General features: G+C 39.1%; 1 protein-coding gene across 1 annotated transcript in view; it reads left to right on the top strand.

Annotated features, from left to right (window-relative positions):
* The window catches only part of LOC306759536 (protein diaphanous homolog 3-like), a gene marked incomplete at both ends in the record, with an annotated part of 164,955 nt that overhangs the window by 90,606 nt on the left and 57,808 nt on the right, over positions 1–16,541 (top strand). The window contains 2 exons of the mRNA XM_079245205.1: positions 492–654; positions 6,350–6,485. Coding sequence (XP_079101331.1) covers positions 492–654; positions 6,350–6,485 — 299 coding nt within the window. The remainder of the gene's footprint in view (positions 1–491; positions 655–6,349; positions 6,486–16,541) is intronic.

The following is a 16,541-nucleotide window of genomic DNA, read 5'->3' as shown; positions in this document are numbered from 1 at the left end:
AAAAAAAATGTACTAAGCTACTTTTTGCTTTTTACTTTTTTTTATTTCAATTAGGAAAAAAACAACATAGTAGCCAGGCTATCATTCTGCTGCTATAATGCTCTAGAAGACAAGTAAAGAGATCAATAAAAACAATAAAAATTACACAAATTTTTATAATGGTTTATTATTTATTTGAAAAAAAAAATTTTAAACAAAAAAATCGTTTTTCTAAAATTGTGAAGTAAAAAAAAAATCCCGAAATTCGATTTTCCCATCCCAAATAAATAACACCCTTTATCTAAAGATTAATGGATGTGATGCAGCAAAGGAGCTCACACTGTAGAAGTAAGTTGACAGAGAGCATTGGGGCTCATAAAGGCAACATCACAGTTTCCATCCAGCTGATGGTCTCACTTTTGCAGCAGATATATGGAGTGCTGCCGGAAGCATTTGATGAATATGTTCTATGTGATGGAGCTAATGTTGACCTTGACGACCCTCCCTCACAGCTTCAGCACATTTGCACGGGAGCAGTATGGCAAGCTGATGACCATGCACAGCAACATGGAGACATTTTATCAGAACTTGCTGGAATACTTTGCTGTTGATCCCAAGAAGATGTCTGTGGAAGAGCTGTTCACTGACCTAAGCAACTTCCGCTCCATGTTTGCGGTGAGTATGCGGTACCATACCATACCTCTCTGAGATCAACAGAGCAATTACATGGCAGAAATTTTATTTTTTTTTTTTAAGACTATATTTAGACATATTGCAAGGCATATAACTGTGAAATAAGGTGCTGTATAAAAGGGACTCATGCAGGGGAAAAAAACTTACCTTTTTAATGATTGCTTGTTTCCATCCAATGCTTTTGCATTTAGTGAGCAACACTGCATTTAGTTCTATACACCAACAGCACAACACAGTGTTACAGCAAGGTTTTGTGTTAGGTTAGAGTAAATGTGCTTTAATTCTTTAAAAGAAAAAACGTGTTGAATATTTGGAACCTATTTTATCTTTTGCAGTTTTTCTTTTTCTTTTTCTTTTTAATCAGCTGAATCCGGACGCAACCTTTTTCATCTTTCATGTTAATGTGCCATGAGTGTCCTTTAGTATCATGCTAAGTAGGATAGTGTCTGTGTCATCCAAGCCCACCCAGACATTTATGTCATCGCTGATCTCTTTGGCCTTATCAGTCTGACGCTGCACAGAGTCATAGAGGTGTGGAGACTTGTAGTGTTTAATCAGCAGGATCAGCAACATAGGCTAATGGGCGTGACAGTAGCTAATTAGCCCACCTAAGTTCTTGCCCTGCCCCCAACTTAACATATACACCACATGCATTCATGGATTTCATGCCAGTTGTTTTTCCTGTTTCTATTTTCTGTTAAATGCATCTGATGTAAGCCTTCTTCCCAACTATATTTTCAACTATATTATAACAGATATGAGCTCGATGCCACACATCTGTGTTGCCACATGTCTGCATGTGTTGTCTAGTGTATGTGGCACATGAGTGAACAGCAGTATTGCAGTGTCTTCACAGCTTCACAGGGCACTGATCCTTGCTTCTTTTATATAGCTGTAACCCATGACAACTTTGGCTGTGTTCAGATATGAAGCAGAGCCAGAATGAATGATGCAAAGCCGATGTAGGTCCACTGTATTGTTCATTTATAGGCAAGTAATACAAAAGGTCTGAAAATGTGACTTCATGCAGGTACAGTCCCCTTTCCCTTAGCTTCCATTGCTTCGGTTTGAGTTTTGTAGAAGCTTTTATGCTTTGACCAAATGTAACAGTTAATGATTCTGCTTGTGAAAGGTGAACAAGCCAAGTGTTATAAAGAGCAGCATTATATGACCAAAACTCCCAAGGCAGCTATTTATTCCCCTGTGATAGGTCAAGGCATAAGCAGCTTACACCCTCAGCAGTTCGTTCAAATTGTCACATCACACAGACATATCTAGGGAAAAGCCAAGGCTAGGTCAATGAACACAGGCGTACAGTAAATCTCAGCATCGTAACCTCTCGGTCAAATCTTTGTCAGCATTTACTCTACTGTGCCAAGGCCCATGCTAATAGGTTTGTGTTGTGTCCAGCCCTCTGCCTGAAGCAAAACCAGCCTTGAAGTGAGTGTGTGTGTGTGTATCAAACCTGTATAACTTGTGTATGAGAACATGTCTGTTTGTGTGAGTGTGTCATTCTCTCTTGGCATTTTTTCTTGGAAAAGCTGTTGTTTTATTTATTTATTTATTTATTTTTTATATATATATATAATTATTTTCCCACACCAAGGCGTGCACACACTTGTGCACGCATGCAGCATGCTCAGTCACCCGTAGGAAGGAGACCCAGGGCGAGGCCGCACATCTGACAGGAATCCAATTGAGCGTGTCTAATGGTGGACATCCAGGAGAGGAAGAGGGCGAAGCAGATCTGCAGTGATGAAGGAGAGCAGAGGGCAATTTCCTCAGAGAGCTGCTTTTCGTGTTCACTCTCTCTCCTTCGTCTCAATATTACGGTAGAAATGAATGTTTTGCCAAAAGACAAAACTCACTGGGTTTTTACCTTTTCTTGCTGCCTCTCAAAATGACAGTTTCTTCATTTCATGTTTTTTTTTGTTTTTTTCCTGCATCATTCTTTGAAGCGTTGCATTTGAAACCAAATTAATTCTGCTTTTATGAGGCTTACTGCACACAGTTAATGTCCCCACCCACTCTGATCACTATTCCTATTATTTTCTCTGAACAATCTGAAATGTGCAATCCTGCACCGTGTGACATTTGGGATAATTTCACTGTTTGGTGGCTTTTGGTGCATTTTAAACATTTTATAATCATGTCTTTTTCATACAAACCGAAAACTGAAGGACGGTTTGGGCTTCTGTTGTTGATGCATCTAAGGAGTGATGAGATGATGAAGAGGTAGAATAATGTTATCAAGAGCTAAGAATGGGGTAAAGCATGTACTGGACCCGTTGAGCTGGAATTGCTGGAGTCACGCCAAGCGCATTGATTTTGTGAAAAGATGGAGGAATTGCCAGCAATGCCCCGATCACGGCAGTGATCATTTCACACCTGGTAGTTTGACAGAGTTTCATCAGCTGACATTACCAGATAAACGACTGTTGCTAGAGAACACGTCTGAAAATGTCTTCTCTCTCCTTGGCCATCATCCATCCCTCCTGCTGGCATCTGTCCTCACATCATTACTACGGCTTCTGCGCTGTGATGCAACTAAACCTCCTCCATAGTAGTGAAATAATACATCTATTTGGGTCTATGCATTTGATTTAATTAGTTTAATTGACTTTTTATGTTTAGTTCGAACTGGTTCAGGTCTGTCCAATTGGACGAGATGATGGTTGCCAATCACAGTCCGTAAGACACACCCCCACATTTCAAAATGTTTTATATTATCAATAAGTTTGAAAGTTCTTCATACTATACAGTGAGTTATCCCTTAAACTAGGGGTTCACCCTGCATGATTGTAGAGAGGAGAGGATAAACACATGACCATGACTGTGTATAGTTGCCTGTTCTATAGGGAAGCAATCTGTTGTGACCATTCCCTCCTAATATAATGGTAGGGCAAACACCGCTCTGCCATCATTTCCCACTTGAGCAAGCCACCTCTGCGACTAAAACAGAACAAAAATAAAGCAAGCAGAAACACGCAGATTTTGAGCGACTATGTTTGTGTTCTGTGTGAATGTAATGCTGGTCTCCCAGAATGGTCCAGGCAAACTATTTTCTGTAAACTGCCAACAACAAAATATTTACATCTGCAATGACAAAAAAAAAATTGATATATATTTAAATGCAATTGGAAAGCAATTTGACAGTCAAAAGGCAAACAATTTTTGCCACATCTCAGTGCAGCTAAAAAGTTGCCTGATGCTAGTTTGGTAACTGATAATCTAAATAAACTTTGGATTTACCTGTTTATAAATTTGGAAAAAAAAAACAAAACAAAAAACTCATTTTAGTGAATTCATTAAGAAAGACAAAAAAAATCACTCATAGTTTAAGGACAATGTGCAAACATGAGGCGATTATAAAATATTATGCATCATGTATTAACAGTTCTACCCATCACACATACATTAGCCACACAAACACACTGCATTCAAGCTCCTGTTAAGAGATGTAGCATAATCATATTCTGAGTGCTTTAAGCTATATTTGTCTGCTATTACATTAGTGTTTACTAAAGCTTCCATTTATCTGTGTTTCAAGTGACTTATTGATATTTAATTGACTATGCTGAACTGTTTTAAATTCAAGCTATCCTCTCTAACAGTGGTCACTTTTATGCTGCCATTACAAGAGGCTTCAGTGGGCCTCAGTGAATGACTGCCTCTCTTTATTGTGCCACTGTAATTATCTATTTACCGTGGTGTTATATGGCGCATATGTGTGTGTTTCTGCACGTCCTTTCTCGTTAGTGTTGTTATTCCCCTGACCTGTCAGTCACACGTGGTGGTGTGAATACAGCAAAAGGAGGGAAGGAGGAGTTGGATGTTTGATGAAAACCCAGACCTCCTTGCTTTCAGTGACAGGCTATTGATCAGGATGGCAATCATGCTAGCACTCTATTAAATCATATGCAGTCTGTCTCTTGGCTCTGGCATTATTGAGCTATTGACATTGTAGGAGTTAAACAATAGAGATTATAGAGCCCATTTTCACATCGTTTGATGTTTGATGGAGAAGGTTTCTGTAGAATTATTCTTCTTGGACAGATTGATTGTAATCACTTATGTGGCAGGTTTGGTTGTTGGCAATCCATTTTTTTTATGGCAGTCACATGAAAAAAAAAGGGGTCCAAAGAGTAATGTCGATATATAGCAATCACCGATGTCCACTTTGTGAGTATCGCACAAATTCTCCTTTGTTGAGAAGTACAGGACATAATGTTTAGCTATACAACCTAGAGATGCACTGATGCCACATGTTTTTTCGAACCAAGTTACAAGTACTTGCCGATGAGTGCCGATATGACTAATAATAAATCCAATAACATTTTACTGATAAGAAGATTAGACCAGAATGCCAGATTCTACCACTGAGGGGTTAAAACATGTTAAAAGTCCTGCTGCTGCCATCCTCTAGATTTAAGGCTTAAAAACATTCAAAATGTTAATAATTTAGGAGGATAAAGTGGCGTTTGGTGAATTTGGTTAACTGCTGTGACAAAGCACACGCCCAAAATAAGCCTCTCTCGCCAAGGTAATGCAAAATTTGGAATTTTTATATGGCATAAGTAATAACTTTGTTTATGTGTTCAATAAAATAAAAATAATGTGTTAATTCCACAGATTAATCTCTTTGCATGATAACGTTCATGTTAAAAGCACTAGTTTTTTTCATGTTGGTGCATGTCTAATACAAACTGAACCTCCACTTACAATGTTAGAATGTGCAGGGGCAGCATTACTCTGGAGCACATGAAGCACTTTGCAGCCCAGAAACAAAAGTTATGTTGGTGTGATTATGTCAGTGACAGCATATATTTAGTTTTGCAGAAACAGATTGCAATCATATTCTCACCTCCGAATCATTGCAAATGCAACTAAAATATTTCATTTTCCACACTTTTAACATTAAGCAAAATAACTATAACAGCATTTTTGCAGTAAACTGTGAATTGTGTTTTTACTTGAAATGTAAATCTGATTTTGATCTTGTTTAGTAAGGTCCAGGTGGGATTACTGTTGATTTATAGATGGTCTTCCCACTGACTGTCAGAGAAGTGTCTACTCACACAATATCACCTGGAAGCAGCACCCAGCATCTGCTGTACAGCCAGCTGCAATTGCATTGTATTACATTTAATTAATATTGCTATGTAAGACACATTGGTTCACACATCGGCTACCAGATGATAAAGACATCATATTGAATGCAACATAAACTGTTAAAAAAAAAAAAGAAAAGGGGACAAGAAAGACATGGTAATAGAATAAGATGACACTAGCACTGATACTGTATATGTGCGTGTTTTAGTAGGAAATAAATGTTTTTGTCGATAAATGAAAGTGGGAGCAGATGAAAAGTGCCCGTGAAAAATGGCTCCTTTTCTAGTCATGTCTTGGGATCATTGTTCCATCACTTCCATGACTCTCATGTGTCCAAAGTCCCCGCTGTGAAGTCATTTAGTGTCTGGCAAGATCAGAGTGACAGTGCACCTGAGAGGCTTCATCTGACTTTAATGGTGTCTGATAAAGATGTCTGTGTGGTTTGACAGCTGCCTCTGCCTTTGACGGGCCCTACACTTCTGTAATTAACCCTACTTAGCAATCCGTCATGGTTTTTTTTTTCTTTTTCTGTCATCTCATCACCTCTTTTCTGTCTCTCCCGCAGCAAGCACTGAAGGAGAACTTCAGGCGAAGGGAGTTAGAAGAGAAACAGAGAAGAGCACGGGCAGCAAAGGAGAAGGCTGAGCGAGAAAAGCAGGAGAGACAGCAGAAGAAGAGGAGATTACTGGAAGTCAATGCAGGTAGACACTGTCCAATTTGCTCTGCTTATCAACTCTTGCAAAGACAAGCCTTTTACAGGGAGCTATGTGCTAAATCAATCTTTGGTTAGCTCTTGTTGAAGATCATTCAAAAACAGTCATATTTATAGATGGGAGGAAACATCCGATTTCTCACATTTATCTCTTCAAAAATTAAAAACACACAAAGCGTTTGTAGGTGTAGACTGCAGTTTTTTTTCTAGCTCTTTAAAGTGCAAGTCAAATTAACCAATTCACACACATTTATGCAATGAAGGTTAGACCACTGACCTTACTGTTCGTGTATATCCGTCCTGACCATAGACTGTATATAAAGAGATGGACGTAGCCTCCGTGACATCACCCATAGGTATCTGAAGAGCTGAATTGAAGCTCGGTGGGCGATTCCTACCATCGCCATCTTGGCAGAGGCATGTGCATCATCTCACCCGGAAAATACAAATGTGGGCAAAGAGGTGGAGCTGAGAGGAGCGCTGTGAGTGTCATGGTGGATGATTGACATTGAGCGAACTCCGAGCTTTCTGTAGCTAAGAGCTAACTGAACTCTTGGAGATAACAGGAACTAACCCGCTAACCGAGGTAAGAGGGCTAAAGCTAAGTCACGTTGTTAACCGGCTAAACACCACGGTTGTTCGACGTACTTCTTGAAGCGGGAGATTGGTACCTGTCAATCAAAAGGACACGCCCCTCAATATGCCGAAATTCGAGATTAAATTACTTTTAAACAGGCGAGTTAGAAAAAAATCACTCCCTCCACAGTTGTCATGAAGGTAAACCTGACCTATAAACCAAAAATGGATTTTTGAACCAGGCTGTAAACATGTTTATTTCTGCCATGAAGTTGGCCTTTTTAACATGGGAGTCTATGGGGATTTGCTCTGTTTTGGAGCCAGCCCCTAACGGATGAAGGGGGAACTGCAGTTTTATGCACTTCCGCATAGGCTTCACTTTAACCGCCAGAGGTTGCCACTTGGTCCTGACCTACCATATAAAAATTACTCAATATTATATTAAACATTTAAAAAAAAAACATACATCTTGCTCCCCAAGAACATCTCACTTTTTCCTCATATTTTGTTTAAAAAAAAAGTCCAAAACTATAATCTCAACTATTTCTAACCACATAATTTGTCAGTTGTTTTTTCCTGGACAGGAAAAGCATACATTGTCATATTACACATGTACTATATGGTAACAAACTCATTGTAAGGAGATTTAGTGCTGTAAATATTGATTAGTTTGAGAGATTCTCCCACTTTTTTTTTTTTTTTTTGTTTTTTTAAGGGATGAGAACACAGTTGCCCAAAACAACATTTGGCAGCATTCATGATAGTGTGATAAATCCTGCATTTGCTAAGTGAATTTGATCGACAGCATGTAAAAAGTAATAATGATGTGATGAAATACACAATCACAGATGAAGAAAATGCAAAAATCATTGATCTCATTTCCATTTCCACTTGGTTGAGAGGTAGTACATGGGTTACCAGTTACTCTGGGTGTAATATACAAAATTGATCATCTGCTTAATTATTAGCATGAGCGATTTCTGGCACGGCAAGTTAAAAATGTGCCCTTCAATGTTTTAAAGGTGTACTGTAATCGGTGTTATGTTGCTCTCCAAAACCCTCCAGTGGCAGGGATGTTCCTTTTGCCAGAGAATTTCATTCCAACTGCCAGTTTTATTTTTGCCCTGTTTTGCTTTGGAATGCTGCACATGCCAGTAACTTGTTCAACAGTTGGAGCCCACAGACCCATTTCTAACATCAAGCCAAGGCTGGCAGGGCAGCTGAACCTGAGAGCCATGGAGTAGCATCCATAGCTGCCATTACCAGACCAGCCGCTGTTGCACTCCCGTTGATGTTAGTGTGCATAAACAAAAACACAATGCTCCATCCTGCTCTAAGTACTGCTGTGGGCCTACTATCTAACCAAACCATGGTCTGGCTTGACTACAGTATAATGCAAAGTATTTTCTTTCCCCTTTACTTTCATCAGGTTGTTGCTCTTCACCACACATTAACTGCCACTTTATTTTCACTGAGCTGTCATCTCGTGTCCGGTTGAACTAAATCTGTTGTACGCTCACGGAGAAGTTCTGAGCTTTGTGTGTGTGACAGAGAGTCCAGTAGGGTATACTGTATCTGGCTGTTGTGCTCTACTACAAATATTCAATCTGTACCACACATACAAGTGCGAAATTTGTTAATGCCTTTTAAAAATAATGCTAGAATTTTGCCATTTCCTTCTCATGGCTTGTGATGCAGCCATGTATGTAAGTCACATTTAAACAGACACAATCTCCCACTGTTAACACAAATAAAAATATTTCCCTCTGTTTATTTAGCAAAATTGACAGCATTTCACACCAAAACATGGAAAAAATGTTAAACCATCTGCTAGTTTTTATACTTGCTCATGAACTTTAAATATTGCAATTTAACTCACTTGGTAATCCTGTCAATCATGTTTCTAATTATGGACTTGTGTTCATCATAAGTCTGCATTTGGAAATATGCAGGAAATATGCAAGGAATCATTGAGGAATAAAATCAGGAGATATGATTGGATATCAAATCAGATATGGATCATTACTTTTGGTTTAGAATCTAGATGAGTAGGGATGAGAAAACATTGTGTTTTGGGGTAAAACATTTACTCTTTAGTAATGATGATTAATGTTTGAGAATACACTTATTTGTCCTCTTCTCCCTATTTAACAGGTTGATGCAGTAATGCTTTACACAGCAATGGTGTTATTTAAGCAGAGCATTTACTTATGCTATTATCATGTATTTATCTGGCCATGTTTTTAATTCTGCTTTAAACTGATGGAAAATGTCCATAATTCCAATTGTTCTGCGCATGCTCGTTACCTTGTCCTGTCTTGATGATGCCCATATTCCACATGTTGTTTTGCCTCCTGTCTTCAGTAGTCTGTCTTCTCCCTCTCAGCTGCTAAAAACAAGTACTTCAAAATTATATTCATTCACGGTATTGTCCATTAAAATAAGCACTATAGTGAACACATAGTAAGGCTGGTTATTGTACAACAAAAGACCATTGCTCTCCATCTGACATGCTTTACTTGGGACAATGACATCAAAAGTTTCACTTTTTTTGCAGCAATTCCTCAGGGGAGGAATTATTGACTGTTTGGAATAATGCAAAAGAAGAAGAAAGAAAGACAACAATAAGGCTAGGTGGGTTTTTCATGGCGAGTTAGTTTCATTCCAAGACATGCAACATCAGAACTATGAAGAAAGCTTTTCATCAGTCCAGGAAGTATCAGTGGTTGGGGTTGCTTGGCCTCCTCAGGACGTGGACGGCTTGTGATCAGGGACAGAACAAATAATTAGAAATCCCATCAGGACATTTTATGGGGGAAGTAAAAGGCGGCAGGGGTCATTGAAGTGGCACAACCTGAGGAGCTCTGTTCGACTGTATCTTGACAAACAAGAAACATCCCAGAAATCCTTCTCATTGTTGTGTAAATCTCAAAAGCAGCCACAGGAAATGTCTAATGAACACTGTTGCTTAAAGGAATCTTTACAAATGACTAAATGCAAGACTTCACTTCCTTTCTTTCTTCAGCTTCCACCGAGTGATACACTAACTCATCGTGCACAACTTTAAAAAAAAAAAAAGAAAAAAGATACTGTTTGCCATTTGTTTATTTAGTTCCATTGTGTTTTTCTTTTATATGTGGCCTAGGTAAGCTTGCATTCTATAGATGATCAATTCAGAAATCCTGGTAATTGCAAAAAGGTCACAAACTCTTTCTTGCAACTTAGGGCAGTCTTAAAAACTATTGACTGATTGTAGATGGTCTCAGTATGTCTGCTTGAGGCAAAGCGTGTGCAGATAATCCAAGATATCACTCTCAGACTGCTCCTACCAGTAACATAATTTAAGGATTATTAATCAAATCTTGAATATTGTAATCTATCCAGTTATCCCCTCATTACTAATATTAATATTTTGGTATCTTTTTAGCCATGATTGTATACAAAAAGCACATCGCATGGATGGGAATGTATGAAACTGTGCTCTGAATTATATAAATGCCAGGATCATACTATACGGAGGCTTCTCTGCATTCTGCAGAGGAAAGCTCGTCAAGGTGGAGGGTAGAATGAATGCGGCAGATTCGAGAGAAATATGTGGAAAATGAAAGCATGCTTACAAAAGAAGAACATTAATGCAAAAAATTCCACTCCAGGTCAGAATTAAATAAAGAACTGGTTCACCCTGAACGGTATTACTCATGTGAATGTTTGGTATCCAAGTGATGACTTAAACTTTACTTTCTTTTTCAAAGCCAGATTTGAGTAGAATTTTTTTTTCAATTTCAGAAAAGTAGTTCAGAAATGTGAAAATTATATGACTGAAGTTCAGCCACATATCTTCATAAAAACTTATACAAATATGTCTAAAACTTTAAATGTATTCAGACTCTTTGAATTTAGGATGAAGTTGAAGGCAAGCTCGTGAAGTTGTTTCTGGCCATGTACAGGTGCACACTTCTGCATGCGTACACACTGATTGTTTGGATAAAATGAATACGTGATAGAGAGTTGTCATTGTGCTGTCAACCCGGGACAGGATTTACTTACTCACTCTCTCACTCCGTCTGTCTCTCAGCCTATTTATTAACTAAAGAGCTTTCTCTTTGTTTGTCAGGGAGGATTGTCCTCAATGGAGATTTTCTGTGTAATCATCTGATTATCCATCAATTCCCTAAAAAGCCCCAGAGAGGCTGTGTATGCACATTATGCTGAAGGGCAAAGCAATGAGACAGTAAAGGAAAGGGGGGAGGGCATTCTGGAGGAAATGATCAAAACAGATTTTAGCTTAGTTACCTGCGACAAATATCTGCATTTATTTTGGTTCTAGCTTTGTCTATGCATTTGTGAAATGTGAGGTTATCCCAGCCTCCTTCTCATTTTCCTCCATCTCTCTTACCTGCTACAGGCTGGGCTTCCACCTTCTCTATAATATGCAGCCTGGATTTGCCATCAGTGTGTTTTGGCAGTTTGAGAAAGCGGGAGCGTCAGCCTGTGTGAATTTGCATAGAGCCCTATGGAGATTGAAATTCAGATTGAATAGGTGTTTCCCCCCCCCCCCCCCCCCCCCCCCTTCCTCCTCCTCTAGCTGTGCCTGGCTGGTGTATGACAAATCTGTTGCATTAACTCCCAGGGTAGGCCGGGAGCAGGAATGTTTGTGGAGCGACAAATTACACATCAGAGCTTTATTTAACATTCTCTACATGGCTACAAGCGATGAACTATTAAGATGTCAAATAGAAAAGCGAAAGATGCAACGCCGCATGCTAAAAAAAATGCTAGTAGTATACAAAACGCACAGGAAAGAGATAGAAAAAAAGGTGGTATCTGCGACTCAGTAGGAAGAGTAATTGGCTCTGTCCTATGTATTAGTGTTATACAGGTGCTCACATAGCTGCTCTCTATTGTGTCCTGTATGTCCTGACACAGAATCCAGGACTGTGGGCTGGTTCCTTGTGTTGCTGTGGGCAACTATATTAACAATGTACTCATGTCCATGTTGCGGTGTTTGTCACAAAGCTTGTTAACTGTTACAAAGCACTACCACAGTAAGCTGTGCAAAGGTAGATCCAAGGGTTTTTAAATTGATACATTTATGTGGTTATATAACGACTAAATAACTAAAACTTTTAGTCAACCATCAATTGTTTACAGTAAATAGTTGAATATTAGTGTAGTTTTATAATAGAGGCATGCACAGTTACCCAGACATTGTTTCAGGGCCTGAAGTAGGGTTGGACAATTAATCGAAAATTAATTAAAAAAAACTGACATTTTCAACTGATAATATAATCTTGCTCATGTCAGTCATGTAAGATATTTGGAGATTTAACTTTTTTAAATAAATGGAAAAATATTAATTAGATGTGTGCTTAATTTCACCTTTTCCATGATATTGTCTCTTCTAGTATGAACATATTTGCAGCTAAAGAATTTCAGTGAGCTACAAGGTCTAAAACTAAAATTATACCAAAATAATTGCTGATTAATTGTAACTGAGGAAACATGTCCAATAATTCATGCTATTGATTTGAGGCATTTTTGCCCAGTCCTAGCTTGAAATATTCCAACACTATGTTGGATTTCTGGCATGCAGAGTTTAAGTGATGAGAAAAATCAAAGGAAAAGGGACAATTTATGATTGATACATAATACATTCCTTTTCTAAACCGCTTAATCCACAATGACTTCATATGCATGCTAATGTAGACTATTGCCACATTACGTTAATCAAGCAACAGTATGGCAGTACCACAGCTCCACAATTACATTACAAGCCAATCAAAACTTGAGTGGGACTTGGAAAATATTGGTTGAGAGGTCCAGCTGCAGTATAGAGCGATGCCAGAATCCACAGGTGATGTAGCAGAGACTGAAAAGCTGTAAACATGGACTGGAGAGGAATGGCGGGAAAGTCAGTAAAACCTGGACGACTTACCAACTGATATCTTTTTTTTTTTTTGTTCTTCATGGATACCACACGAGATGTATCACTATGATCCATCTGTCTCATATTGTTGTCTCACAAATTTTCCCACCTGAACTGCAGTATCCTTGTAACAGTGTCCCTGCTCCGCAAAATCAAACTACATTTTCCTTTGGCTAGCTCCAGCTTTTCTGCACCTAACAAGTTTTTCTGGTCCATTATTTCATTTGCATTTTGATTTTCCAGACTCTTGATATGTACCGTTGGATGCCGTCTCTTGACAGAATAATTTGTAGTTGTATAATTTTATCTGACTTGGTATATTTTAACTACTTCATCCACAACAGGTATGATAAACAATCTTGAAAACCTGCTTTTAATTTAAAGATCTGTGAATCAGAACATGGGAGGATTGTGTTTATTTTATCAAGGCTTGAAATAAGGGGGGCAACCTCTGTGGATAAAAAGTGGCCTCTGCAAAAAAAAAAAAAGTTTGCAAACCACTGTCTTTGAGAATAAATTGTTGCAACCCATCCATCTTGGAAGAGCTATAAAGCCATTTCCAAGGATTTTGGTCAATCATGCTACACTGGGAAAGATGATTCACAGGCTGATGACATTTAAGACAGTTGTCAATCTTCCCAGAAGTGACCTTCACATTATGAATTGTTTGGAGGAGTTTTCAATAGAAACCTTCTGTCTAAAAAGAGCATGACATAATGTTTGCAAAGATGGATCTGAACAAAGCACAGTAGAACAAAAAAGGGCGCTTTTGACAGATGAGATAAAAGTGGAAATGTTTGGCCTGTAATACAGTGTGCCATGTTTGACGAAAGCCAAACACTGCTTAACCTCTTGTTGAGAGGACGGACAGCCGCGGTCTAATAGAATATGTAATAGCTGGCTCTGATTTGAAGCTGTCACTTGTCTGTGTCTAATCATCAAAAATAAATGCTGGCTGATTGCTGTTCAGTGCTGGAGCATTGTAACTGTTAGCTGCGCTTTTCAGCCTGTGTTACTTGCCTTTTTTTTTTTTTTTCTTCTAGTGCTTCATCCTGCTTGTTGTGAAATTGGTTTTTGTCAGTTGCTGTTACCATCTCCCAGCTAAAGCTAATCTTTATGCATTTATTGACATCTAACATCAGCTCGGAGGGCTATGCTATTTTACATTTTTTGGAGAACTGCATGCTATTCATATTGAGAAATACTCAGTCTTTGGGAGCTGAGAACATAACAGATGGGTGTCTCCATGAATGTCCCAAAGAACTTGGTGGTGGGCCTGCATTCAGTCTACTCAGGAATGCCATTTTCTCTCCTTGACTTTTCAATCCCAACCCAATTGACCCTATTTCTTGCTTTTCTCTGGCCCACCCTTGCTACACGCCGCCACTACTAGGTCATTGTCCTGATGATAAGTGCCACATCCTGTTGAGTGAAGTGGCCGAGAACATTAGTCCAGGACTGAGTAGAGAATAGACATCTACACACAGACAGCCGGTTTGTCCGGACAATGGAAACCATCTGAACTGGCTCTGATTAAATAGATGGTGATTGAAGTTTCACTTCAGACAGGAGGGTAGCTACAGCCCCCCCCCCCCACCCCCCCACCCACTAAGAGTCAAGGTCCAGCTTTGTGTTGAGTCTGCTCCCAGAGTTTCTTTTGTTGAGTAAACCCTTCTCTGCCTTTATCTTCTTGTTTATCTCACCAGCACACATGTACATCTCCCCATGTGCATTTAGCCACTTATTCTCAACACACTTTTTAATTAACCTTGACACATCTTCTTAGATCTGGCCCTTGCCTCCTTTTATTGGGCACGAAGTTTGCTTTGAAATTGCAGTGACAAAGCCGTAAGGCCAAGACTGACTTTCACAAGTCATCTTCTTTTGGATCCTTGAATGCAAAAGTCTCTTCCACATTTCACACCTGTCAAGAAAGCTCTAATGCCAGACGCAGCAGAATAAAAAAGACAAGAAATTTTACACATCAAAGCACCAATCGGTAAAAGCCTGGATATGACTCTTTGCTACGTTGTCCTTCACACCAGGATTTTATTCTCTTTCTGAACAGTTCACACCACCACCCTCCACAGGCTGAAGGACCGTTTTTAAAGCCATTTCACAGCTGCTAGCTTATCTAATCCTCCGCTGCCATGTGTTCTTCTACCAGTACAACCCGTGTGACATGCCAGTTATCTTACAAACTTTGTGAACTTGTGGAAGTCAGGATCAAAATATGTGTTTTGGGTTTTCTGTTTAAATTTCTGTGTGCATCCATGTCTTCAGTTTTTTTAGAGCAGTTTTCCATCTCGGCCTGTCTGAGTTAGACGTGATTGATGTGTAAAATTGGACTGCTTTTGCTCCCATACATTCCTGAGGTGGGAGATCTGAGTGGGTTTTGTGAGACACAAAACGTTTCATGTTTTCGTAGGTAGGAGTCAAACTGAGTACTACACATGAAGGTGCTCACTAAGGGTTGTAAGAGATTGATCTACTCTGTTTGGCTTTTTTTTTTTTTTTTTTTTTTTTTTTTTTTTTTTTTTGTGAATGCTATCTGTGTTTGTGCGTGTGTGTGTTGAAGCAAGTGTTAAACGTGCAGCCTTTGATGAATTGCCGTAGCGGTGGAGACAAATTTGGACGCTGAGGCGCGTTTGGTTTGCTGAGGAATTTCAACTGCTTTTCCACTCTGTAATGATGAAGAACCAGGCAGCTATCAGCCAGAGGAGGAGTGCAAGTGTTGCAAATGGAAAGTACAGCAAATACACACATGCAAACAGGCAGACAAGGAAGTGGGCCATTATATACTGTATCTACCATGTGTGTGCCAGTGGTTGAGCTTTGTGAAGGGATTTAGAACAAACGCATCCTGTCACCATGGGGACACGCTGCCCTCAATACAGAAGCTTTAGTGTAGAGGAGTTTAGATGTCGAGGGACTGTAGTACAGAGCTGATTGACAGTTTTTGTTAGTTTGGTTCATACATGGCAGAAGATGAAAATATCAGTCTGTAAGCTACACTGTGACTGTCATGGTCATAGTTCATGTTTCATGAGAGTGTCGTGAACGATTGACAGAGATCAGGTGAGAGGCTCTTAGGCATCAGAGTCAGAGGTCAGTTACTGACTGCTGTACAATTCACATTAACCCATTGAGACCTGATGGTGGGCTGCCCATTTTTAATATGTAGAAAGCATTAGGAGGGGCTTAAAGGCTTTGCACAGGGGTCAGTCCAGGGACTTCACCAGGGGTTCTCCAGCCCGAAAGGCCATCATTTGCATTTTGTACATGCAGCGATAGTTATTTTTATTATGTAAAGAACATTTTGCTGCTTCTTGAATGAAAAGTACTTTATCAATAAAATCTGATTTGATTTGATTAACCGTTAGCTCAAGTTTCATTTTATATTACATGAAATAAATAAAAGTGTGATATAGAACCAAAAAACAACCTGTTAAGGCACTACTGGCATTAATCTGTAATTATTATTATGTAAAAGGAAGAGTTTTGACCCACAAAATGTTTCTTAAGGATCTCTAAACCTTAGTT

This window comes from Telmatherina bonti (genome assembly GCF_933228915.1).
Source record: "Telmatherina bonti genome assembly, chromosome: 1".
In the NCBI taxonomy this organism is placed as follows: Eukaryota; Metazoa; Chordata; class Actinopteri; order Atheriniformes; family Telmatherinidae; genus Telmatherina; species Telmatherina bonti.
This window is presented reverse-complemented; position numbering and strand designations above follow the sequence as displayed.